At 54.5% G+C, this 27830-nt stretch overlaps 1 protein-coding gene across 1 annotated transcript in view; it reads right to left on the reverse strand.

Annotated features, from left to right (window-relative positions):
* Positions 1-27577, reverse strand: part of Adap1 (ArfGAP with dual PH domains 1) — a 51530-nt gene extending 23953 nt beyond the window's left edge. The window contains exons 1-3 of the mRNA XM_076561394.1: positions 27440-27577; positions 11345-11475; positions 5311-5402 (exon numbers count right to left, since the gene is read on the reverse strand). Of these exons, the coding sequence (XP_076417509.1) occupies positions 5311-5402; positions 11345-11475; positions 27440-27521 (305 nt within the window). The 5' untranslated portion in view covers positions 27522-27577. The remainder of the gene's footprint in view (positions 1-5310; positions 5403-11344; positions 11476-27439) is intronic.
* Between the last annotated feature and the right edge of the window lie 253 nt (positions 27578-27830).

Here is a 27830-nt window from a genome sequence, read left to right on the forward strand (position 1 = left end):
TGTAGTTTTGGTGCCTGTCCTGGATCTCGATCTGTAGCCCAGGCTGGCCTCGAACTCACAGAGATCCGCCTGCCTCTGCCTCCCGAGTGCTGGGATTAAAGGCGTGCACCACCGCCGCCCGGCCTTGCTTATTTTTTTTTTTAACAACCTGCCTAGGTAGCTCCCCATTTTCCTTCTTTCTTCTGGGAACACAGCAAGGGCATGCTAAGCTCATAGCCTCCTCTCTACCCATCCCAGGCTGGCCAATTTGCATGATTTCCGTGGCTGCTGTGGCTGAATTACCACCAAGCCCCAGGTCTCATGCTACAGTCCCGACCCCCCAGGACCACTGAAGCAACCTCACTTGGAGATAAATTTCCAAAAATCCATCAAGTCCAAGCGAGGCCACCCTATGGCCTTGGCCCCACTGCATCATGGCTCAGACACCCACAGAGGGGCCACTACGGGGGAGCTCAGAAGTACGAGCCGCACAGCGCCACCTACAGGAAGACCCGAACCTCACGTTTGTGGCTGAAGGAGCTGGGAGAGCAAATTCTTTTTAATTTTCGAAGTGCTCAGGATTGAACCCTGCTCCTCACATTTCCTAGGCAAGTGCTCAGCCACAGCAGCATCCCTGGGTTCCTGCTACTCCCGTTTCCATGGTTCCAGTTTGGATGCTTGAGGAAGCTGCACCAGAGCACTGTCTGGATGGTGGGGGGCACTACTGGGGAACCCTAGGATTTCACCACCGGGTTTCCCCAGCATGTGGCTCCACCTCAGCCCACACGGAAAGTGGGGTGTAGTTTCACACTAAAGTGGTAGAGGACGGGAATGCGCCTGCGGACACTGAGATCAGAACTCAAGAGCACGGGGAGAAGTCACAGCCAGCTTGTCTCCAGGGACAAGACGTCTTATGGGACCTTCTAACCAAGCTCCTGGCTCAGAGCCTCTGAAAAGAAGGCAGGAGGAATCGCCCTGGGCACACATGCACCTTGGACCTAGCTCATCAGGGACACAGTTGGGAAACACAGACTAGCCTCCCCAGGCCTTCCCCAGGCTAGCCCAGGCTAGCCCAGGCTAGCCCAGGAAAGGGTCCTTCCTTTGAAACTCCCATCCGCAGACCACACAGCCTGAGACCTGCACATCCCTAGCAATGCCAGATGCAGCTTTTGACTCCAAAGCCACCAAAGTCTACAGTGGACGGGGAGGAGGCAGACCAAGGCTGCGGCTGGGACGCTCTGACTGCACAGAGCTCCTCTGACAGGTTTACTGCTAAAGCTCAGTACTAAATTCTTGTGCCAGACCACGCCAGCACACAGCACTGCCTCAAACAATCACCCAGCACTCTGCAGTTTACCCGGGCATCTCCATTCCAGGTTTCCATCCCTCGGTGTCACATCCCAGTCACACACTGTCCTCAACAGCAATCTGTGGTCAAACGTCCCCAACTCGATCACTGCAGTTTACACAGTCTCCCCCAGCTCATGATGACCCTCAAATCCACAGACTTACACACAGCTGCCCATCACAGCGTACAGCTCACGCAATTACACATCTCACACTTCACAGAGGTTCGTGCATGGCCTCTTGTCACAGCACCCGCAATTTGTACATGGACTCGTGCATCACCTCGGGTAAGTAGTATCAAGGCCCAAGAGACCCAGTCAGCGGGAAGGGCCTGGTGACCAGCAGCATGTAAAACACTTGCTGGGGGTCCTTCTTATGCCAGTGGGGACCATTTCAGCGCGGGCCAGGAAGTGCCGGCAGCAGAAATGCAGATGAGCCTGACCACAGAGCAGTTGGTGACAAAAGCCATGGCCCAGACTAGCTGGCTACTGCGAATCTGGCAGGTCAGGGGCAGGGGCAGATCCCTACAGGTGAGGGCTGGGTCCCCCCCCAGCACCCCCCCACCGTGTAGGGGTGAATGCGTGGGGGAGTAGGGTAACAGGGCCTCAGACCCAGCAGGGCTCTGCCTTCCCTCCACAAGACCTGTGAGACACAAAACAGACCAGTGTGGGCCAAACTGCCGAGGACGGGTCCACTGATGGTGCATCCGGGGCGCAACCAGGGTCCCCTGCCACCGGACACCCCCAGCTTCCCTCCCCGTAATAGACCCAAACTGGACCCGGGGCATGCCGCCAAGTGGCCCTCCCTCCTCCCCTCCCTCCTCCTTTCTGCCTGCTCCTCTCCCTCCTCCCCTTCTCACCCTCTTCTTTCTCTTTCTTTTTCTCCCAGCACTCCAGCCTCTCCCTCTTCCCTCTCCTCCCTCTCCTCCTCACACTCCTGCCTCCTCCTCCTTCCTTCCTCCCTCCTCTCCCCTCCTGACTTACAGTCCTCCCTCCCCTCCTCCCCTTCTGCTCCCTCTCTTTCCCTTCCTCCCCGATTTCCCCCTCCTACACTTCTGCCTCTTCTGTCTCTCTCCTTCCCTTCCTCTCTCTACTTCTCTCCCCCTCCTCCCTCCCCTCCCTGCTTCTTCCTCTTCTCTCTCTTCCTCTCCGGCCTCTCTCTCCTCTCCCCCTCCTCACACCCCTGACGTTCCTGCTCTTCCTTTCTCCCTTTCCTTCCCCCTCCTCCCTCCCCTCCTCCTCACCTTCCTCCCTCACTTCTTCCTTCTAAGTCACCTGTTCCCCAGAACATCCTAGCCTCTCCTCTGCAATCAGGAGCCCAGGCCTGAGACCGCCCCCCCCCACTACTCCCATTCAGCTTCTCCCCTTCTCTCGCCCTCACCTCCTGTCCCCTGCAGATTCAGGGCGATCCCCTCCCCTCTCACCGTCCAGGGTCAGATCCTGCAAAACCTAACAGAAAGTCTGATGATGGGGTACAGCCATAGTCCCCACCAGGGGCTCCAGGGGCAGATGTGGGGGGGGGGGCAACAGGCTGCTGCACCCCTAAGTCAGGGCTGCAGAGGTGACCCTAGGAACCTCACTGGGGAGCAGCAACCTCTATCCCATGCCTGGTGTTTGGAGGCTTCTCTGCTGGCCTGGGCTGGGCAGGTCACACACACACACACACACACACACACACACACACACACACACACACCGGGACCTTGGGTTTACAAAGTGAGTCAATCCAAGAAAAAACGCTGAGCAAACACGAACCTGGGCGGGGCCCAGGTGCACCAGAACTTAACCACAGCAGGCCTGGGAGTGAGGGGAAGAGTCAGGGTGCAGGGGGGAGTGGGGAGGGGTCGCTGAGCAGGCCTGGGAGTGAGGGGAAGAGGCAGGGTGCAGGGGTAGAGTGGGGAGGGGTCGCTGAGCAGGCCTGGGAGTGAGGGGGAGAGGCAGGGTGCAGGGGGAGAGTGGGGAGGGGTCGCTGAGCAGGCCTGGGAGTGAGGGAGAGAGGCAGAGTGCAGGGGGGAGTGGGGAGGGGTCACTGAGCAGGCCTGGGAGTGAGAGGAAGAGGCAGGGTGCAGGGGTAGAGTTGGGAGGGGTCGCTGAGCAGGCCTGGGAGTGAGGGGAAGAGGCAGGGTGCAGGGGTAGAGTTGGGAGGGATCGCTGAGCAGGCCTGGGAGTGAGGGGAAGAGGCAGGGTGCAGGGGGAGTGGGGAGGGGTCGCTGAGCAGGCTTGGGAGTGAGGGGGAGAGGCAGGGTGCAGGGGTAGAGTGGAGAGGGGTCGCTGAGCAGGCCTGGGAGTGAGGGGGAGAGGCAGGGTGCAGGGGGAGCATGGTGAGGGGTCGCTGCACGCAGGAGCGGGCTCAGGTTTCCAAGAAAGGGAAAGTTCCTCCTGGAAAGTTCCAGAAGGGTGAGCAACTTGCACAGCCACGCAGCTGCCTGAGGCTGGCCTCTCTCTGACCCACGTCAGGGCGGCCTCTGCCTGCCCGCAAAGTGGGGATTTCCAGTGTGGATCCCGGCCCCTGTGTCCTCCGGGAGTTCTCTCAACCCCTCTGAGACCCAGAGCCTCTTGTCAGGGGCTACACGAGGTGGAGTGAAGGCCCCGAGTGCACAAGTTGGGTCTCCATGGCAGCACGCCTGTCGTCAGAGCAGGGGGCGTGACTGATCTGGTCCCACACTGCTTAGGGAAGAGAGTGAGCTGTGGTACCCTGCTGGGGAAAGGCAGACAGGGCGGGCCAGGCCCAGAGGCTGTCCAGGAGCTGAAAGGTGAGAGGTGGCCAGCGTGGAAGTCAGCACCCAGGCTGAATGGGCCAAGCTGCCCCTGTGGCTAGGCTAGGCTCCGCCACCCTGTCTGACTTCCTGAGTCCTTAGGAGAAGCTGTCTGTGCTGGGCACCCAAGAAGACAGACATTAGCCTGGCGGTGGTGGTGCATGCCTTTAATCCCAGCACTTGGGAGGCAGAGCCAGGCGGATCTCTGTGAGTTCGAGGCCAGCCTGGTCTATGGAGTGAGTTCCAGGAAAGGCGCAAAGCTACACAGAGAAACCCTGTCTCGAAAAACAAAAACAAAACCCAAGAAGACAGACATGGTGGGATGCCCTGCCCTGAAGGAACCCTGAGACTGCTAGGAAGATCGTGGAGAATCTAAGGACTGTGGAATTAAAGGGCCCCCAACTCAGGGGGACTGAGAGGTGCCACACAGGCCCTGGGAACTGGACAGTGCCAGGCAGGGCCGGAAGGGGGTTCCGTGGAGGTGCACCCCTGGCTAGGGCTGAGAGGGATCCAGCTCCTTCCTCATATGCCGGGAGGAGGAGGGGGCTTACACAGAGAGCTGGGATTGGGAACCCAGGGGACGGCAGTCACTACCTCATTATCCCTGCTAGCTTGGGAGATGGGGAAACCAGGGCTGAGAGAAGGTAGGTACCTAGCCCCTGTGTTCCTCTTCTGCAATTTCTGAACACCAAGGGGCTGGCCCCACTTGATGGCAGCTTCCAGGCCACTAGGAGCATCCAAGAGGCCCAAGACCCACTTAAGATCCCGGGGAGGGACCCCAACGGCCCCCATTGCACCCAGGTCCATTCAGATACTACAAGCAGTAAAACGAAAATGGGGGTTCATGCCTGTTCTTAGTACTCAGGAGGCTGAGGCAGGAGGATGAGGAGTTTTAGGTCAGCCTGGGCTACATACAGACCAAGACCCTTCCATAAAAACAAACAGAAAGATAGATAGATAGATGATAGATAGATAGATAGATAGATAGATAGATAGATAGATAGATAGATAGATAGATAGACAGACAGACATACATGGACACCTAAACGAATATATAGATGGATAGAGGCCAGATGGTGGAGACAGCCTGGGCCCTTCTTGCTGGGCTCCTGGGGACCCAAACTCAAAGCCGCAGCCCCTGCGCCTGCCCCCTAGGCCCGCCCAGTGCCACCCAGGGCCAGGCCCCGCGATGTTTACCAGCGTCCTGACAGAGTCCTTTGTGTACTCACGGGCAGTCGGAGAACGTGGGACGGTAGTAGAAGGGCGGGACTTTGGACTCGAATGTGGCTCTGGCGGCCTCGTTCCCGTGAGATGCCATGAACTGCAAGAGAGGGGGGCAGGGTCAGAGCCAGGGAGCCCTGGATCCAGGGACAAGGGGAGCTGCTGGGCGGCTGCTGTCCTTTAGGCCACCGCGGGGTCTTCTGAACCAGGATGCTGAGAACTTAGCCAGTCCTTGGGATGGGACTCCTGGAACCCTTCTGTCCCAGGGACGTGGGCTCCCGTATATAGAAGGAATGCCCTAAAGGAAGGTCCCTGAGGGGCCGGTGGCGCAGCAGGTTCAAACACCTTCCACACAAACCAGACAACCTGAGTCTGACTCCTGGGACCCACGGCGGAGAAACAAACTGAGTCCTGAAAGTTACCCTCCAGTTACCCTCCGATCGCCCCATGCACACCATGGCACATGTGTGCCCGCACTTATTCACATACCCTACACAGACTTACGCACACAATAACACAATAAACTGAATTTAGGGGACAGGAATGGGGCTCGATGTCACCAAGCCTAATAACCTGAGTTTGATCCTTGGGACCTACATTTAGAGAGAACTTACTCCTGGATGTGGTACTCTGACCTCCACACATGCCACAGCACATACACATATGGGCGGGCACACACACAAATACATGTAATAACAATTTTGAAAGCAACTCATGAGCCTACAAGATGGCTCATAGCTAAAGGTGCTAGCTGTTTATTAAATCAAAACTTAAAAAAAAAAACCTCTCAGTGACTGGAGATGGAGCTCAGCAGTAGAGCCTGTGCCTAGGATTCCCCAGTGACGGGCTGGGGTGTGGCCCAGTGGGAGAGCACCTGCCTAGAATCCCCCAGTGAGGGGCTGGGGTGTGGCTCAGTGTAGAGCCCCTGCCTAGAATTGCCCTGGTGATCCGAACTCAAGCCCTGGAACTCACACACAGGGGGAAGGAGAAAACTGACTCTACAAAGTTGTCTTCTGACCTCCATACTCATACTATTACACACGCACCCAATAATAGTAAACAAATGCTGCTTAAACTTCAAAATGAACTAAAGAAAGGGCCCTGAGTTGGGTGAGGAGTTACGGGTCTGTCATCCAAGTGCTGTGGAGGCTGAGACAGGAAGAATGAAAGCTCAGAGCCGGCCTGGAGTGCAGAGAAAGACTGTCTCAAGGAAGGAAGGAAGGAGCAGAAAAGGGGGAGGAAGAAGGTCAGTTAGCCCTGAAGATCGAACTCGGGCCACCATGCTTGATGACAAGTGCCCTTACCTGCTGAGCCATCTTGCCAGCCCCTGGTGATAAGTATGAAGTGTACTTTAAAATTAACCATCAGGCTAGGGGTGGTGGCACAGATCTGTGACCCCCGGCACTTGAAAAGCTGAGGCAAGAGGATAGTAGGGTTCAAAGCCTGACTGAGCTACATGACGAGATCTTATCTTCAAAAAATACGTATGAGTGGTGTACATATGAGTCATATTTATAAAGCTGTTACTAAAAAAAAATCTTCAGAGACTGTGAATGTACAGTTCAGTGGAAGAGGCTGGCCTAGAATCCTTTCTTGAGAGTCTGGGAAATCAGACCCTGGGTTCCGTCCTCAGTACCACAGCAACACAAAATTAAAAATTAAAAACATCCATCCAGGGCCAGAGATGGAGCTTACAGTAGAGCACCTGCCTAGAATCCCCCAGTGAGGGGATGGGGGTGTGGCTCAGTGGTAGAGCACCTGCCTAGAATCCCCAGTGAGGGGCTGGGGTGTGGCTCAGTGGTAGAGCACCTGCCTAGAATCCCCCAGTGAGGGGCTGGGGTGTGGCTCAGTGGTAGAGCACCTGCCTAAAATCCCCCAGTGAGGGGCTAGTGATATTAGACCCCAGGATCCATATCTGGTACTGAAATAAAATAATCCATTCTCAGGGCCTGAGATGATTCAGTTGGTAAAGTTCTTATCTTACAAATGTGATGCCCTGAGTTGGATGCCAGAACCCATGTGAAAAGCGGGTGTAGAGACATTCTATTATAATCCATCAATGGCAAGATGGAAGGTCCATAGCCAGCTAGGTCAACAAGAGACCCTATCACAAATAAAAAGTGGGCAGTGCCTGAGGAAGGTGTGACACCCCAGACTGTTCTCTGGCCGCCACACAAACTTGCACCCATACACGCATGTACACAAGACGACACACAGCCAGCTCTCAGGACTGTCTGAGTATGCTGTAAACCACAACAAAAAAAAAAGGGGGGGGGGTTGATCAGTTTGACTAAGCCAAGATTAAAAAAAAAAAAAATTTCCATGACAAAAACCACCATGAGTAAAACCAAGAAACTTTTGAAAATCTATTTTCAATGAGCCGGCTTCTTAGTGGGCGAGTTTCCTGAACATGTCAAGAAACCCCGAGAGGGTGAAAGCCGTGAAGACAGCCGGGCCATCGAGAGAGCAGAGGGCAGGCTGAGGTGAGAAAACTCTCTCTGGTCCTTCAGCTCAAGAGGAGGAAATGCCCACCCTCCCTGGGAAGAGCACCCACATGTCAGGTCAGGTCAGAACTGACCAAGTGTCAGCCGGGATGTGGTGGGGCCTCCTCCAGGCTGGAGCTCCTCCGTAAGGAGCTACGGGGGGGATCAGGCCTGACTCCCACAAACTGCAGAGCCCCTGACCTTATACCACCACCTCTAAGACTTTCGGCCACCAATGAGCTAGCAGAAGCACAAGTGCCACACTGGGAAGCAGCTTAGGGGACCCCAGGGTAACAGAGAGAGAGGACTGAGAGCAACCTGAGGCATGCCAGCCTAATACGCAGGAGGCTGAGGCAGGAGGATCCTGAGTGCGAAACTGCTCTGGGCTAGAGAGAGAGCCTGGCTCTTAAAAATGAAAGAGAAGAGGGGTGTGATGATGCAGATGTAATCTCAGCACTCAGAGGCAGAGGCAGGAAGACCTGGAGTTCAAGGTCAGCCTTGGCTACAAAGTGAGCTGGAGACCAGCCTGGGCTACATTAGATCCTATCTCTGAAAACAATAAAAGGAGAAAAAGAAGAAAGATAAAAAGAAATAGGCAGCCAGGCGGTGGTGGCGCTCGTCTTTGATCCCAGCACTCGGGAGGCAGAGGTGGGCGGATCTCTGTGAGTTCGAGGCCAGCCTGGTCTACAGAGTGAGTTCCAGGAAAGGCGCAAAGCTACACAGAGAAACCCTATCTCAAAAAAGCGAAAAAAGAAAGAAAGAAATAGGAAATAGAAGGAGAAAGAATAACCGAAGTGTCCATTCCCATGGGAGTGGGCAAGGCCATGGTGGTCCACATACACTAGAGACCATGGTGGAGCACAGAAGACGGCAGTCCCTGGGTGTGAGCTAAAGACGCATGCATGCTGAGCTGGCTTTTGGGAACCTATTCCCCATGTTGGGATGTCTCGCCCAGCCTTGACGCAGAGGGAGGAGCTCGGTCCTGCCTCAGTGTGGTACGCCATGCTTTGTTGACTCCCAGGGGAGACCTGCCCCTTTCTGAACAGAGAAGGAGTGGATGAGGGAGATGAGGGAGATAGATGGGAGGTGGGGGAGGGACTGAGAAGAGAGGAAGGAGGGGAAACTGGTTGGTATGTAAAATAAATGAAACAAATAAATAAAAACATCAAAAAGCCAAAAACCAAACCAAAACAAAAAGACACACGCATACTCATACTGGCCGACGTCTCCCCAAAAGAGGCACAAAACACTGGTCCCTGGTGGTCCCTGGCGTGAGGAGTGGGTGAGAGGCCGAAGTCAGCGGAGGGACGGACTCTCGGTCCATCAGCGCTCTGCTGGGCCTGGTGAATGTGCCCTGTGCACAGCAGCAGCACGTTATTAAAACACACCCAACAGCAGGCTCGGGGGCGCGCCCATCATCCCATCTACTCAGAAGGTTGGGATGAGGAAGACTGCAAGTACCAGGCCAGCCTGGGATACAGAGTGAAAATAAAATTTCAGCTATGTTTTTATTTTATTTCACTTCTTTTTTTTTTTTTCAAAGTCAGGGTCTCCCACCTGTAGCCCTGACAGGCCTGGAGCTTATTATGTACATCAGGCTGGCCTTGAACTTAGAGCTGCCTAGCCAAGTGCTGGGATTAAAGGTGTGCACCACCTTGCTCAGTGACACTTACTTATTTCCTGTGTGTGTGAGTGCCCATGTGCCACAGCTCATGTGTGGAAGTCAGAGGCCAACTGGCAGGAGTCAGTGCTCTCCTTGCACCATGTTCAGAGATTAAACTCACTGACTGAACTCAGGGTATCAGGTTTTACCCCAAGTGCCTTTATTTGCCTGCCAAACCATTGCACTGGTCACAGAAAATAATTAAAAAAAAAAATCTTATACAAAAATCTCGAGAAGAGCAAGTCAAGAGAGTAGTGATGTACGATTGAAATCTCATTACTGGGAGCCAGAGACAGTAGGACCAGGAATTCAAAGTCATCCTTGGATATATAGCCAGAGCTGGGCTAGCCTGAGCTACATGAGACCCTGTCTCTGAAAACCAACCAACTAAAGAACACTGAGAACAAGTATGCAAGCCTTGAGACCTGAAAGACTATGGATAGTACAGGATGGAGTACTCTGTAGTTCAAGTCCAGATTCCTCCAAGCGTGGGAACTGTTCTCTTCCCTAGGCTGATGGCTCCCTTTCCCAGTTAGAGTCAGGCATGGTCAGAGACAACAGTGCCTCACCCTCGGGTCTCTGCCAGTGTTGCCCCATGGAATCACTGGACCAAGGACAGCCTTGGTCCAGCATAATTGGCTGCCTCCTCTAGGATGGTGAGGAGGGTGACTTGGAAAATTGCCAAATCTAATCACCTAGAATCCCCCAGTAAGGGTCTGGGGGTGTGGCTCAGTGGTAGAGCACCTGCCTAGAATGCCCCAGTGAGGGGCTTGGGTGTGGCTCAGTGGTAGAGCACCTGCCTAGAATCCCCCAGTAAGGGTCTGGGAGTATGGCTCAGTGGTAGAGCACCTGCCTAGAATGCCCCAGTGAAGGGCTGGGCTGTGGCTCAGTGGTAGAGCACCTGCCTAGAATCCCCCAGTGAGGGGCTGGCATGTGGCTCAGCGGTGGAGCCCTTGACTACCATACGCTACTGGTGAAACATGAAAAGATGAGGATGGGCCGGGCTGTGGTGGCGCACGCCTTTAATCCCAGCACTCGGGAGGCAGAGGCAGGCGGATCCCTGTGAGTTCGAGGCCAGCCTGGGCTACCAAGTGAGTCCCAGGAAAGGCGCAAAGCTACACAGAGAAACCCTGTCTCGAAAAACCAAAAAAAAAAAAAAAAAAAAAAAAAGAAAAGATGAGGATGGATGGATAGGCAGGTGTGTGGATGGATGGATGGATGGTTGGTTGGTTGCATGCATGCATGCATGCATAGCTGCATGATTGCATGGATAGATACATAGATGGTGAATGCGTGGATGGGTGAGTAGGTGAATATGTAGGTGGATGAATGAATAGGTGGGTGGGTGGATAAATAGATGGATAGGTGGATACATGGATAAATGGATACATGAGTGAGTGGATGAGTAGATGCATGGGTGAGTGGATAAGTAGATGGATAGATAATGAGTGACTGGTTGGCTAGCTAGATGAATGGATGAGTGAATGGGTAAATGGATAGAGGGATAAGTAGGTGGATGGATGGATGCATGGATAGATGGATGCATGGATGGATGGATGGATAGATGGATGGATGGATGGATGAGGGGATGGATGGATGAGTGGATAGGTGGATGGATGGATGAGTGGATGGATGGATGAGTGGATGGACAGATGAATGTGGGTGGACAGATGGACAAGTGCTTTGATTTTTGTTATCACATGGCTCCAGGGAAGGATGGCTATGAAACTGTCAGTTTGAATTGGCCCAAGTCCCATTGGAGCAACAGAACCCCTCACAGGTTAGACCCTCAAGGTTCCCATTATCTAGAGATGAAGGAGCTAGGGTCACCCCATATATGGCCACAGGGTTACCCATGCCCCTCACTCCATCCAGCATCCCTCTCCTGACCCATACCTCAACTTGGGCCTCATCCCAGGCATCCAGACGGACTGACTTCACCTTGCTGACCTGGGGGATGTTCCGGTGGATCCCAGAGCAGCTCAGACAGATGAACACACCCAGGGTGTAGGACGCCCAGTCAGGATCTAGAAGGGAAGGGCAGAGGTCAGGGAAGCTCAGCCAGGACTCTAGGGCATGCCCATGAGGAAAGCTCAGTCTGAGACCAGAAGGGATAGACGCAGGGTCCCATGGAGGGCCATGGCAGGAGGTGGCGAGGATGGAACTGAGGACCTTGTGCACACCAGGCAAGAGCTCTACCACTGAGCCACACTCCCAAACCCTCACTAGGGGATTCTATGCAGGGGCCCTACCACTGAGCCACACTTCCAGCCCCTCACTGGGGGATTCTAGGCAGGTGCTCTACCACTGAGCCACACCCCCGGCCCCTCACTAGGTACTCTAGGCAGGTGCTCTACCACTGAGTCACATCCACAGCCCTCTTTATTTTTATTTTGAGACAAAGTCTCACTAATTTGCTGAGGCTGGACTTGAACTAACTCTGTATTGCAGAAAGACCTTGAATTTTTGATCTCCTACTTCAGCCTCCCAAGTTGCTGAGATTATAGGCCTACCCAGTTCTGGTCCAGCTAAGAAGCTCTAAATTTTTTTTAAATTATATTAATTTATTTTTTAATTTAAAAAATCTTATGTATATGGGTATTTTGTCTGCATGTATGTATACCACATGTGCCTGGTACCCAAGGAGGCCAGAAAAGTGTATCAGATGCTGGAACTAGAGTTATAGATGCCATGTGAGTCCTGGGACTCGAACCCGGGTTCTCTGGAAGAGCAGCCAGTGGCCTTGACTGCTGAGCCATCTCTCTAGACCCACCTTAATTGATTCTGTATAAATACATGAACGCATGTGAGTGGGTGTGTCATGATGTGCAGGTCAGAGGACAACTTGTGGGAGTCAATTCTCTCCTCCCACAACACGGGCTCCAGGGAATGAGACTCAAATCATCAGGCTTGGCAACAAGTGACACTACCCGCTGAGCCATCTTGCCAAGACAGGATGTCTAATTACTTAAAAGACTGACATTGGCGCCACACTCCCAGCACTCGGGAGGCAGAGGCAGGCGGATCTCTGTGAGTTCGGGGCCAGCCTGGGCTACAGAGTGAGTTCCAGGACAGCCAGGGCTACATAGAGAAACCCTGTCTAGAGAAAAAACAAAACAAAAATACAAAATAAAAAATAAAAAAATAATAATAAACCTGCCATTTCACTGCTAGTTACTCACCGAGGAGAGATAAAGAGGTGCCCATGAAGAGATGCTTATATCTGTGGCAGTTATGTTTTCAATTATCGGTATGTTTCATTTCCATATGTGTTATGTGTATGCATGTGCTTGTGCTCACCTGCATGTGTACATGCGGAGGCAGGGGGCTCACACCGGGCACCCTCCTTGCTTGACCTCCACCTTGTCTTTTGAGGCAGGGTGTTTTGCTGCACCTGGAGCAGGCCATTTCAGCTCGACTGCCTGGCCAGTGAGTTCTGGGGCTATGCTTGTCTCTGGGAGGCGTGAGCAGTGAATCCTGCTGATGGAGCCTGGCTCTAGAGGCCTTTGCCCTTCCAAGTGCTGATTCACAGCTGAGATCTGGCCCGATAGCTGAACCACGGCCCTGAGCGGGCAGCTCACGACTGGAGGGTGGAGTCCCGTCTCACTGATATACCAGGGTTTATTTACATGGTTCCTGGGGATTCAAACTCAGGTCCTCATGCCTGTGTAACTACAGTAGTTAATTCTGATTTTCAACCAGACTTTGATACTAGCAAAGTGCACTTTGGTGTGTGTGTTGGCGTTTTTAGGATCTTGAGGGCTCTGATCCAGGCAAGAGATTATTAATTCCTTGATTTATTCGTAACACAACAACATTATTGGGAGGTGTTGAAAAGCAGGAAATAGTGTCTGGTTAGAAGAAGCAGGTGACTCAGGGTTCAGCCTTAGGGACATATCTCACTCGGGCACCTCCTGGTATCCACCTCTTTCCTCTGTTTCCTGCCTGTCCAGATGTGAGCTGTCTGCCCCTCCACCCCCTCCCCAGCATGACACTTCTGAAACCTGGAGCCGAGAGACCTAAGATGTGTCTCTTGGGAATTTGGTCTCACAAAAGCCTAACTAACACAGTATTCAACAATACATAAACAGAGTGATACACCATAAACCATAGTGGCTTCTACCAGGAATTCAAAGCTGGTTTAACACTTGAAAACCAAGCAGGGAGGCCAGGCGGTGGTGGCACACACCTTTAATCCCAGCACTTGGGAGGCAGGGGCAGGTGAATTTCTCTGAGCTTGAAGCCAGCCCTGTATACATAGTAAGTTCCAAGCCAGCCAGGGCCATATAGTGAGACCCTATCTCAAAACAACAACAACAAACTATTTATATTACTATAAAAACATGAAAGACCTCAGGATAAATATGACAACAGATGAGAAAGACAGTATATAGAAAACTATGAAATATTGTGCATAGAAATTAATGATCTGGCCGGGAGGCGGTGGCGCACGCCTTTAATCCCAGCACTCGGGAGGCAGAGGCAGGCAGAACACTGTGAGTTTGAGCCCAGCCTGGTCTACAGAGTGAGATCCAGGACAGCCAAGACTACACAGAGAAACAGAGAAACCCTGTCTCAAAAAAACAAAAACAGAAAGAAAAAAAAAAAGAAATTAATGATCTGTAGCATGGAAAGACGCTGTTTCTGGGTTAGAAGAGGCAAGAGTGTCAACACATAAACTTTTGGCAAATTAATCTATGGACTTACTGTAATCTCCACAATATTTCCAATGGGAATCCTAATGAAGTAAATTTTCAAATGAGTCTAGAATTCATATGTGAGCTCAAAAGGCAGACTCGAGGCTGGAGCATGGCTCAGGTGTAAGAGTATTTGTAGTGAAAGAGTGAATACCTGAGTGTGGATCCCCAAGACACACACAAAAGCCATTTGCATAATGTGAGCATCTGTGACCCCTGTGCTGTTATGGGGAGATGGGACACAGAGCCAGGAGAACCCCTGGGAACAGATGGGCCAAGTGACTGATGGATGTACATGCACACAAATAGCAAAGCGACCTGCCACCAACAAGCTCAAAGTGAGGGAGACACCAGAGGTTGTCTCCTGACCTCCACATGTGCACTGTGGCATGTGCACACCCGAATTCACACACATAAATGCACCCCCATACATATGCACACACACCGTACACACAAGTAAATGAATGAATGAATGAATGATATCAAACCATCAAGACAGCCCAGAAAAGAGACCAAGATGGAGCCCAATGGCATTGCTTTCAGAACTTAGTACTAAATTATTGAACCCATGTGTGCACATAGATAGATAGACAGATAGATAGATAGATAGATAGATAGATAGATAGATAGATAGATAGATAAGTCAATTGATCGCACACCTTTAATCTCAGCACTCAGGAGGCAAAAGCAGGTGGATCTCTGTGAGTTTGAGGCCAGCCTAGTCTACAGAGTGAGTTCCAGGCCAGTCAGGGCCACATAGAGAGGCTCTGTCCATCTATCATTCACTCACTCACTCAATCATTCAATGTTAAATAAATATATTTTACATTTTATTTTATTTTATATGCATGGGTGTTTTTGCCCACAGATGTGTCAGTGTGAGAGTGTCAGACAGTTGTGAGCTGCCACGTGGGTGCTGGGCATTGAACCCAGGTCCTCTGGAAGAGCAGACAGTGCTCTTAACTGCAGAGCCATCTCTCCGGCCCAAATAAATATATTTTAAAATATACATTATTAGAGGGTCTAGACCGATAAGTGTAGTCCTCGCGCTTCATTAAGGTAACTTCTCTTTGCCATAGATGGAGGCCATTGTAGAAAACCCTGACCAATCAAAGCGCAGAGATGTGGAGCCCAGCCCCCATGGATACATCTACAGGACACTTGCTACCTAAGGCTGAGGGAACATAACAAAAGAGGGGACAAGATGATTGTAAGAGCCAGAGGATCGGGGAGCTTGCCGTGAGATTATGTTTCCTAAAGTGTCATCAACATGACTGCCCAACCATGAGCGGAACAAGGACGACACCAGTGACCACGCCAAACTGGACAGGCAAAGGCCCATGAGGCCTGAACCCTGCACAAAGAACGACAGGAAACGGAGGAAAGCTGGGAGAGAGAGGGGCCCCCCACCCCAGGAGGAGCACAGCAATTGGTTGTCCAGTGCCAAACAGCCCTGAAAACATGCATGCAAGTAACAGCACATGGACTCCACAGGTCATATTTAGGAATATGTATGTACATATAAACCTATATGCACGCAATAACAATTGATGGGGAAAGAGCCCATGTGTGTGAAGAGGGAGGGATTTATGGGAGGGTTTGAGGGAGGAGAGAGGGAGAAACGTCGTCATTAAATGACAGTCTCAAAATAAACAACAAGAGATGTGTTACTGAAAGCGGACTTAGGGGAAGAGGGCCATACATTATCTTGAGGAAATTAAAAAGATCTGCTTGCTCTTGGAAGGCTCCTGTCAGGAGTGGGAAAGGTGGAAGAGCAGCCACACCCGGAAGAGGCTGAGCTGAGGAGAGCGGGGTTGGAGCTCAGAGACACAACAAAGAACAGACGACAGAAACAGGCAAAACAGCAGCCGCTTGCCCAAGGGATTCTGCGGGTGGCAGGAAACCCCCTCAGTCACGGGGCTGCAAAGGAGCATGTCACTGTATTTTTATACGTGTGTGCGTGTGTGTGTGTGTGTGTGTGTGTGTGTGTGTGTGTGTCTGCATGTTCATATGTGTCCATGTGTGTGTGGAGGCCAGAGGACAACCTGAGGGAGTCATCATCCCTCGGGCCCCATCCACGTTGGTTTTGGCTTTTGAGCCAGGGTCTCACTCTGTGGTCTGGTCTCGAAGTCACGGCACACCTCTGCCTCCCCAAGTGCTGGCATTAAAGGTGTGTGCCACCACACCTGGATTCCCCCTTGCTTGTTTGTTTTTTAAGACAGAGTCTCTCACTTGACCTGAAATTGGCTAGGCTGGCCGGCCAGCAAGGCTGAGGGAATCCTCCTGTCTCCACCTCCCCAGTGATGGAATTACCAAGACATAACCACCACTCCCGGCTTTTTTATACGGGTTCTGGGGATGGGAGTGGGGTCCTCCTGCTTGCACAGCATGGGATTTACTAAGCCAGTCATCTCCTTAGCTCCTGAGGATGTGCTAAGATCACAAAAATGATCGGCAGCTGACAGGCACTTCCTCCAGCTGGACGCAAAGGATCCGCCGCGCAGCGTGACGTCTTGACAGGCGCCCCCAGTAGGACAGCAGGAATGCACAGCCTCCCCTTCTCTCCACCACCAACCAACCCAGGACAGCCAGCCTGTCCAGGTGCTGGCCCTGGGGTCAAGCCTTAGGTGGAGCTTTTGTGGAAGAAGTGTTGGTATGACCGGTCGGACATGTGCGTTGCGCCTGCAGACCCAGGCTGCTCCGATACAGGATCCACTGGTCTTTTGGATAAGCCCGCCCCTTCCGCCCCAGCCTGCCCCTCAGCCCCTCCCCCTCCACACATCATGGGTGCTCCCTGGAGCCCAACACTGAAGCAACCACATAGCCTCACTCCATCTCCACGTGACCTCCAGGCGTGCGTGTGTGCACGCACGTGTGTGTTTGTGAGCGCGTGTGTACTGTGTATGCCTGTGTACGTATTTGTGCCTGTGTGCGCATGTGTAGGTAGGGGCCAGAAGTTGATGCTAGACCTCTTCCTCAGTCACTCTACCTTATTGAGACAGGGTCACTCGCTGAACGTGGAGCTCGCCAGCCCAGCTAGCTGGCCGGCAAGTCTCAGAGACCCACACGTGGTATTTTACAGGGGTCCTGCTTGGATACCAAGTTCTTTACCAGCTCAGCCATCTCCCCAGCCCCGTCATAACCTTCAAAGGTGAAATCCTGCCATTACTTCAGTTTACGGAATAAAGCAAATTAACTCAGACAGGCTCAGACAGCTGCCTGGGGTCACACTGTAGTAGATCTGGGGCTTGAGTGCCAGCCAGTGTCTTTCAGGACCCACCACTGTCCTTGGGGCACCTCCCTGGTCCCTTGGGGGCTGGTACTGTTGGGACAGAGACCCTGGGGTAGAAGCACTTCTCGAGCTGAGCCCTTTGGCCTGGTTACCTGGAAGGACCGCCTCTCCCCTGTGATCTCACAGGGGCCTGGGAAGGCCACCTCGCCTGGTCAAGAGTCAGAGCTCTTGTTCCAGTTCCGACCAGGGAGCTGGTGACCTCAAGCCTCTGGCGCAGAGTGGAATCAGGAACTCCTGGTGTGTCCTCAACCCCAGGCTGGGGATGGAAGGTGACAGGGCCCGGGACGGGTTGCAGGCCAGGCCCAGCTGGGACTCCAGCCTCGCAGTGTCCACTCCCTGCCCTCCCCTCAGGCAAGCCCTAGGCCTCAGGCAGACAGGGCCCAGCCCAGTACAGGAACACAGGCATCCTCCCAGTCCCCAGAGGTGGCAATACTCCCCCACCCTGAACCCCTGGACTCTGGTGGGAAGTGGGGGGAAGAAGGCGGGGGAGGAGGCGCTCTGACCTATGCTGTATCTAAACTGTCACTCGGTGCCAGGACTTTAGAGTCGAACTCATGAACAAATGGGACCCTGCTGTGAAAGCCTGAGCCCAGACCGGCCCCAATCCCAGAAGACTACTTTTATTTACAGCAAGGAAAGGCCCCAGGAGGGCAGCTGTGTGTGGCCAGGAACCAGCAGTGGGAGGCAAGCATGGGCAGGAAGCCGGGAGGCCTTCCTGGAGGAAGAGCCCAAGCTCTAGCGGTGACGATGGGTGGCGCAGGCTAAGAGGTGTGGAGTGCAGTGGGAACGGCACAGGCAGAGCCTGGCAAAGGACAGAGCGTGGCCAAGCCCAGGGCAGCAGGTGTGGCCACCTGCCTTGCCCCAATCTGAAATCCCCTCGGCACTGACCTTGTACTCTGGGGCTTGCGAAGATTCCGCCCAAGGAAAGCCTTGTAGGCGAACAGGATGGCCTAGAGCCAGCCGGGTGGGTCAGGTGCGTTCCTGACTCCAGCATGCGCTTTGGCCTGCCCTGTGCTCTGTGCCAGTCACGTTTGCCCTGTCCCTGCTATGAAAGGCAGGAGGGCTCCTAGGCTGCCAGTCCCTGGCGCCCTCCAAGCCCTTCCAATCCGCCACAGGGCCTTGCCCCAGCCTTGGAAGCTTCCCAACTCTTAGTTTTGTGACCAGGTCTCATGATGTAGCCCAAGCTGCATTTGAACTCAGGATGCTCTTGCCTCCCTAATGGTGAGATTTCAGGGGTGAGCCACACCTGGCTTTGAGGCTGGTGTGTGTGTGTGTGTGTGTGTGTGTGTGTGTGTGTGTGTGTGTGTCTGTGTGTCTGTGCACAGTCCAGAGGAGGACATTGACTAACCTACTGCTCCCTTGAGACAGGGTCTCTCACTAAGCCTGCAGTTAGGCTGGCAGCCAGCAAACTCTAGCACTCCTGTTTCTGCCCACCCCCAATATACATACATACACACACACACACACACACACACACACACACACACACACACACCAAACTAGGGTTACAAGTATAGGAAGCCATGCTCAGCTTTGTACACCGGTGCTGGGATTTGAACCCAGGCCCTTAGGCTTGTACAACAAGCTCTGTTGCCCATCAAGCCATTGCCCCAGGCTGAGGCTATGTTTTAAAATGTCTTGACCATGGTAGGTGACCTTGGGTAACACAACCCTGGAAGCCACCAATATAGAAGTGGACTCTGGCCAGCCAGCACCTCACCCAGCTCTGAACTCACCAGAGGGGTGTCTCCGGGACAGCCGAGTGTGTATAGCAAGTCAACTCTCGATTAACCACGTCCCAGCTACCTGCACCTCAGTGCCTCGGTTACTCACTGTCTGCCACCTGCACACCCACCAGAACAAAAGGCTCACCAGAATTTGGGCCACTGAAGGCCACCATGGCCTGGATGGGTACCTTAGCCGTCCAGGGTGGGCTTGTGAGTAGAGCAAAGGTCAGGTTGAAACCTGTGCACAGGCCAAAACTGGCTAGGTTCCTCAGGAAAGCTGGCCAGGGCCCCCTCAGGCCCTCCAGGTGCTCCCTACATGGTCCTGGCTCCGTCCAGATGTACTTTCCCCACAGGAGATAACACCACCTCACTAAGTCTCATTGCTTCTGTCTGGAGCACTTCTTAGCCACTCAGGATCCCAGAATTCTCTGCCCAGTGGCATGGAGACTGTTAGAGGGCCTGTGTCATCGCAGAACAAGCCACAAAAGTGCCCTGGGACAAGAGTGGCCACAGATGTGGAACAGTGAGCCCAAGACCACCAGTGAGAGACTAAGTCCTCAGCACCCACCAACGCCCCAGCTGCTCAGTGCTCACTCCAGCTGGGGCCACCACTCTGGCTGCCCAAGGCCATCATCCTCCTACTCTGCTTTCCCCCTCCTGGCTCCCTAAGGCCACACCCCCTCCCCCTGCCCTTCCTCCTCTGGTCCCTTCAAGGTGACTCAGGCCCTGGGTGTGCTTCCGGGAGGAGCTCTCAGGTACCTGAGCAGGTCAGGCGTGTTCTGGGGCTGAGCCAGGTGGGACAGGTGTGCCCCTTGGCCAAGTCCTAGGCGGCGGGGGGGTGGGGGGGTGGGGGGGGTGGAGCAGTGGACCCTATCAGTGGAATGTGGCGCTGGCAGAGGCCCGTGGCTCAGCTTTAGAGACCTTTGCTCTTCCAAAGGCTGATGCGTAGCTGAGATCCTGGCCAGATAAGTCCGGCAGCTACCCGGGCCTGAGGCGGGTGGGCAGCTCAAAGCTAGAGGACAGGAACCTCTCCAGAGAGATAGAATCCAAGGTTCTCAGGAGGTGGGACATATGCACAGCTGCCCCCCAGCAATCCACCTGCCTGGAGGTCCTTTTCCCTGGACTTCCATTAGCTGGTTTGTTTGTTTGTTTTGTTTTTCCTACCCCGCTGGGATGGGAGGGAGCACCCAGAGAGAAATGGTTGCCTGTAAACGCTGCAGATTCCCAAAGCGAAGCTGTGCTTCTTAGATAGTTGGTGCTCAGTCAGCTTCGGGGCCCTGGACGCTGGAGGGGCTCAGGCTCTCCCCTAGGCAAGGCCCCTACCCCCACCCACGAGTGGAGCACCCCTGCCCTTGGACCGCCCCTCCCATTCAGATGAGGACAGTGCCCTGACACCTCTCCTTGGGGGTGGCTGTCAGCCTCTTCTGCCTTCGACATCTCCCTCTGTCCCCACTACCACGGCCGCTCAGGCTCCCTGGTCTGCACCTCGGCTGCTCTCCTGGATGCTAACCTATTTTAAGAGCTGGCTGGCAGCGATGACTCTGTAAGAGACGGGGTTTAAACACCACTGCATTCTCATGTAATCGGGTAATTTGGTCACATAGGGATTGCGCTGGGAGAGGTTTTAAAAAGGAGAAAGAAGTATTTACCTGGCAAGGCTGCCCCAGCTCTGCCTCTCCTCAGAGGCACACCCAACCCCACCTACGCATCCCAACACCCTCCCCACAACCTTAGTGGAAGCTCTACCCCCAACACCATCCAACTCAGTCACTCTCAGATTATTTATTGATTTCAGGGGGATTATTTGATTGATTGATTGATTGATTGACTGTGTGTGTGTGTGTATGTGTGTGTGTGTGAGAGAGAGAGAGAGAGAGAGGGGGGGGGGGTCTCACTCACTATGTAGCTCTAGCTGTCCTGGAACTCACTATGTAGACCAGGCTGGCCTTAAACTCACAGAGATCTGCCTGCCTCTGCCTCCCGAGTGCTGGGATGAAAGGCGTGCGCCACTATGCCCAGCTGCTTTTATTTTTGAGACAAGGTCTCACTTTGTAACTCACACTGGCCTCAAACTCATGGCAATCCAGCTGCCTCACACACCCTGAGGGTTGGGATACAGGCACACATCACTCCACCTAGGTTCTTGGATGCATCCCGTCTGCAACATCAGCTGGTGACCCTGCTACACAGTCAAAAGCTGGGACACATCTTGGTTGCTGGGCTTCGTGGCCCCCACTGCCCCAGGTAAAGCCAAGCCCACATACCCTGGCCTTCTGGCTTCTCCGACTCAGAATCCTGAATGCAGAGTAGAACTCACAGCTAAATCCTAGCCTTCTTTTTATTTATTGGGAGACAGTCTCACTACCTCACTACGTTGTTTAGGTTGGCCATGAACTTGTTCTGAAGCCTCGCTGCTTAGGATTGAATCTGTGATCCTCCTGTCTCAGCTTTTCAAGTACCTAGGATTATCGGCCTCTGGCACCAACTACATACCACATATCAGGTCAGTTTGTGCCCTACACACCTCTCTTGTAGGCTGTACCCTCCCTGTGAGCATGACTTCCTGACCCCAAATTCAAGCCCCTGGTGTCCTCTGTAACCATGGCAATGCTTGAGCCAAGCACCTCCTGGGAGCACCTCGATTCTCCCTATAGGTGGGATGCTCCCAGATCCATGAATCAGTGCGCAATGGGGGGTCCTTTCAAAGACCATCTTTAAGAGCTGAACATCATCATGCAGATCTGTCACCCCAGTGCTCAGAAGACTAAAGCAGAATCATGGCAAGCTCCAGGCCAGCCAGGGCTACATAGTGAGACCCTGTCTCCAAAACCAAAACAGGCCTGAGGCCATCGCTCAGTTGGTAGAGGGCTTGCCCACCATGCACAAGGCCCTAGGTTCCATCCCCAGCACCGCATTAAACAAGGATGGAGGGTGCATGCCTGCAATCCCAGCACTCAGGAGGGCGGTGGAGGCAGAGGATGAGAAGTTCAAGGTCACTCTGAGCTACACAATGAGTTCCAAGCCAGCCTGAGCTACGTGAGACCTTGTCTATAAATAAATAAATGCAAGGCCAGTGAGATGGCTCAGAGGTGTTGGCGCCTACGGACAAACTTGATCCCCACGACTCACATGGCAGGAAACAGAACCAACTCCTGCACGTTGTCCTCTGATCTCCACATGTGTGCTGTGACATGCAAACACACACACACACACACACACACACACACACACACACACACACACACACAATAAATAAGAGTAATAAAAAAGTGTAATGCAGGTGGTCATTAAACCTAGACAAGCGGGGAGGTGGTGGCGCAAGTCTTCAATCCCAGCACTCTGGAGGCAGAGGCAGGTGCATCTCCCTAAGTTCGAGGCCAGACTGGTCTACAAAGTGAGTTCTAGGACAGCTAGAGCTGATACACAGAGAAACCCTGTCTCGAAAAGCCAAAAACAAAAACAAACAAAAAGATCAAAAAACAAAACAAAACAAAAACAAAAACCCTAGATGATCTTACATCTCTGCACTGCTGTTCCAGATCCTTCTATACACCCAGCTTGCCTTTTTCTTGTTCCTCTACCTCTCCAAACCAGATCAGGCGCCTCCACCAGCTAACGCAGTGGTGTTCTCCCTAACTTCTTATATTGGATAATATCAGGGTGTTGGGTCCCCCTACTCCCTGCCAACTATGTGGCAGTGACAGTCCACCACCAGTGAGCTCCCGCTGCCAACTCCACCCACAGCACCCTGTGCCCGCCTGCCTACCTCGGTCTCCCCACCCTGGGTACCGCACATGTGCACAGAGCCAGGGAGAAACTGATCACAGCCTCCATCGCAGAAAGCCTCAGCTCCCGGCCTCTATGAACAGCACACGCCTCCCACACCCACAGTCACACTTCTCACGCCTTCTCGCCACGATGTACCAGGCCACCCTCTGCCACCCTCAGACAACCTTCCTGCCTGGTGCCAAGTAAGAGCTTAGAAAATGACCCTACATCTCAAGTTGTCGGTGGCCTAAGAGTCAGGGGCCTAGGTTTGAAAGGTGGTGTCATCCACATTTGAGATGCATGTGGGCCTGATATCACAGTGCCTGCATGCAGAGTGAAGCCTGAATGCTTTGTGGCTGGCCTAGCAACCCAAGGAGTCCACTCTGGGGAACCCCAACCAATAGGCACAACTGGGTATACTTCAGAGATGGAGGGCAGAGGGACACTGCTTAGGAGGGGAGGCTGGCCAGAGATGGAACAGAGAGACAGGCCTCTAGTCCTCCATCCCAAGTGTGGACCGGTTCCCAGCACTGTCCCACAGTGGGCAGGCCTGACAAGCCCACACCGGGAGACAGTGGTTCTTTAGCAGGTGGTTGGCTAAGCACGATATGGGTACCACAGTGTAGACTACTAGTCTGCTGTAAGAAAGATGATGTCCTGACACCTGCTCCAACACGGATGGACCTTGCGACCACACAACCAAGTGAATCAAACCAGACCCCAACCAGACAGATGGGGTGTGAGTCTGCTCAGAGAAGGGTCCTTGAGAAATCAAGAAATGGTGGATCTCAGAAACAGGGAGGTGGAGGGACAGTTAGTGTGTAATGTGTAAGAGAGTTTGGGAAGATGAGAATGTCTTGATAGGGGATGGTGGTGATAGGCGCACAGAACCGCGAGTGTGCTTACTGCCTCCAACTGAACGTTAACATAGTTAGAATGGTGGCACACACACACACACACACACACACACACACACACACACACACACACACACACACACACACACCAAGTAGGCCTGATAGCACATGCCTATAATCTCAGATACTTGGGAAAATGAGCCAGGACAACTGAAAATTTAAGGCAAGCAAATTTGTGGCCAGGCCAGGTAACTCAGTGAACTGTCTGAAAACAAAAAGTTTAAAGAAAAGGTTATGGGTGTAGTTTAGTGATCGGGCCCTTGCCTAGAGAGCCCCAGTCAGTGGCCAGGCTAGAGCACCTGCCTAGATTCCCCAGTGAGGGGCTGGGGTGTGGCTCAGCGGTAGAGCACCTGCCTAGAATCCCCCAGTGAGGGGCTGGGGTGTGACTCAGTGGTAGAGCACCTGCCTGGAATCCCCCAGTGAGGGGCTGGGGTGTGACTCAGTGGTAGAGCACCTGCCTAGAATCCCCCAGTGAGGGGCTGGGGTGTGGCTCAGTGGTAGAGCACCTGCCTAGAATGCCCCAGTGAGGGGCTGGGGAGTGGCTCAGTGGTAGAGCACCTGCCTAGAATCCCCAGTGAGGGGCTGGGGTGTGGCTCAGTGGTAGAGCCCCTGCCTAGCATCCCCAGGGCCCTGGATTCCATCTGCAATACTACATAGGAAAAAAAGAAAAAGAAAAGAGAAAACAAACCCTGCTGGGACACTACTCTAGACACAGCATGGTCTGCTAGACCCAGTTCTCAGCCCTGGACACCCCCCATGCTGTGAGTGTGCGCATACACACACACACACACACACACACACACACACACACACACACACAGGGACCCTCTCTTAACCTGAGCCATATTCTGAAACCTTCTGTACTGGGGGCTGGACCAAAAGCAGTTTCTGAATGCCCCCCAAAGCCTCCAGGTGTAACGGGGAGCCCATGCTCTAAGCCCAGCCCTTGCTTCAGGACTGGCCCTAAGTCATTCTCACCCAGCCTGTGTCTGGGACCTCCAGAAGCTTGGCTCTGCAGCCGCAGGGGCAGTGGCCAGCAGCAGCTCCTGACCTACCTAGTCAGTGTAAGCACTTCCTTCATCTCCCTCATCCCCCCAGAGTGGCCGCTGGGAGTCCAGGTTTGCCCGGCATCAAAGCAAGAGTGAGTGGTTCTAAAACCTTCCGAGCCGTCCAGTGGCCAGATGCTCGCAGAGAGAAACTGCCCCAATCATGGACGGCTTGGGGACACACGAAGCTCGTTCTCTCCCCCCCCCCCCACAGCCCTTGACAGGACGGAGATGCCAATAGAGTCCTGCAGGGAAAAGGGCCATGCCCCGCCAACAGCCCCTGTAGCCGGGGTGAGGAAGTGTCTGTGGTGGGGGTGGACGGACCCCAGGTTCAAGATACAGACTGGAGTGAGCTTCAGCGGGTGTTGCCACGTCCCTCAATTCTCCACCTGTCTCCCTCCCAGGCCTCCCACAGTCATGTGAGGACGGCTCAAGCCCCGCCCCCCCCCCCCCCCCCCGATCCCCCAGGCCTGGTGGTTAGAGGTGACCTGGGCCTGCTATGATGTTCTGTTGTCCAGGGAAGATGTCATTACTCCTCAGGCTCCCTTGGTCCCACCCGTGTGGTCAAGAAGAGCCACGAGCCAGTCCACATGACAACATGGGACATACATGTGTCCCCACCCCCAACACCCCCCCCTGCAACAAGGCCACCAGAAGACAGGAGACTCCAGAACCCCACAGCATCGAAGAACATAGGAAGATCAATCCCCAACTCCCCACTGAGCATCAGAGGCCCGTGTGTTTTGGGGGCATGCCATAGGGGTCATGGTGCAGGCAGTGGCTGGGCCCCGGGTCTAGGTAAAGTTGGGAGATTTGCATAGACCATGTGGGTGGGCCCAGACTGGGCATCAAGAAACCCGGTCAGCCTTGTGGACGGACACCTAAGACAGTTCAAGTTGTTGAGGCTTCGGTTTCCCTGGCTGTAAAATGGAAACAAGCCTCATACTTTGTCTGCCTCACAGGTAGGGGGCCGGGGGGAGCAAGCTGCTGCTATAGGCCAAGTCTGAAAATGGGTGGCTTGGCCTACAGCCAGCAAGAACTGTGCCCTTCGAGGGCAGCAGCTGCAGCAGTCTGGCCTGAGCCTAAAGGGATGCCAGGACGCTGCCTAGGTGAATGGCGTAGGGTAGTTCTCACGAGGGGTTCAGGAATCCCCTTCTTCCCGCTGTCAGGCCAGAAGGTCTAAGAGTGTCTAGAAAGTAGCTGTGTGTTCTGAGAAGCTGCTCCTGGGCTAGGTAGCCAAAAACTATGGGGGCAGGCCAGCTCCCCTCTCCTGGGGTTCACCCCAGTCCGGGTTGGAAGACAAGCAACCCATCAGCCTTCCTAACCAGGGACTCCAGCACAGCAGCCAGCTTTCCTGAACAAGTTGAAAGACAGGCCTGAGAGAGGAAGGCTCCACCCCGCGCCCGGCCAGCTGGCAACAGTACCACATAACACCAGGGAGCCACCACCCCACTGCACCATCGGCAGGACCCTGCGGTGCCTCGGGAGACCGGGAAAGGGCTACTTCATCTCGCCCAGCTTCCCGTTGAAGCTTGGTCCATGTCTTCTCTCAGGGACACCAGAGCCCCTGGGGTCGCAGGCAGGACTACGGACCAGCCCATTCTCAGGCTGGGGCTGGCACTCCTCGGCCCAGCGGCGGGGGCGGGGGAGTTGGGGGGGGGAGGTCCTATTTACAATCTGTGGACCTTTAGCCAGAATGATGTCTCCTAGGATACCCGGTAGGTATGTTCTGAGAGACTCAGGCTAGGGTCCCCTATATCCCTGAAATGTCTTGCAGGTCTCTCCCCCACCTGCATACTCAGAGAGGATGAGCCTGGGGATGCCAGCTCTAGGCGACTGCCCCCTAGTCAGAGAACTCAGCCCTTTCTCCATAGCCAGTCCTGAGCCCCTGTGTTCTGGCAGATACAAGTCCCTCCAAACCAGGGCGACCAAGGGACAAAGTCTGGAAGATGCCAGGCAGATGTGCCTGCGGCTCTCACCCGTCGTCCCCCACTGTCCTGGTCCCAGGGAAGCTAGGTGTAGAAAGCCATAGGCACATGGCCAGCCTGTCCTTAGAAGGGCCACCCAAGGCTCAGCTTCCTCCCTCAGCCTTGAGCCGGTACAAGACGGTGGCCCCAGGAAGGGATGCCATGACGTCACCTCCAGGTAGCTGGGAACCAGGTGGACCCCACACTCCTCGGAAGACACCCTGGGTTCACTGGCCGCTTTCCCTGAAAGCCAGCCGCCCCCAATGATTTCCTCTTTTTTTTTTTTTCCTGAGACGCCGAGGTTTCGCAAGGCTGGGGAGGGGAGGCGGCCGCGGGTGACAGCGTGACACGCAGCCCGGCGGGGGAGGGGAGGCGGCGGTACCGGTCGCGCGGAGCCCACGAGGTGCCCTCCGGATGCTGCGCCCCGCCACCGCCGGTCCCGGCCGCCGGCAGGTGCACCCGGGCCGCACCCCACCCCAGCCCGGACCCCAGCGTGTGGCTCGTCCCCGTCCCCCGCGCCCCCACGCAGTCCCGTCCACCCGGCCGCACCCCGCGCCTCCGCCCGTCCCGCACCTACCCGGGGCTCCGCAGTCAGCGCAGCGCGCGTTCCCCGGCCGCGTCAGCAGCTCCAGCAGCGCCCGGCGCCGCTCCCCGGCCATGGCTGCGCGGCCACCGCGCCGTCCCGAGCGCGCCCGCCCGACTAGGGCCCCGCGCCGCGCGCCCGCCGCCCGCCCTGCGCCATCGCCGCCGCTCAGCCCGCGCGCCGGCCCCGATCGTGTCTCCGCGCGGGGCCGCCCTGAGCGGAGCTGCGCGCGCGGGGACCGGGGCGCAACGCACGGCGCGCTCGGGACCGCACGGCCCGCGGGCGGCCCCCAGTGGCGCGGTCAGGGAGCGGCCGCTTCCGAGAGCCCGGCCTCACCCGGTCCACCTAGGGCGGGGTCGCGGGGAGCCGGCCGAACGCCGCCGAA

This window comes from Peromyscus maniculatus, chromosome 23 (assembly GCF_049852395.1).
Source record: "Peromyscus maniculatus bairdii isolate BWxNUB_F1_BW_parent chromosome 23, HU_Pman_BW_mat_3.1, whole genome shotgun sequence".
Lineage (NCBI taxonomy): Eukaryota > Metazoa > Chordata > Mammalia > Rodentia > Cricetidae > Peromyscus > Peromyscus maniculatus.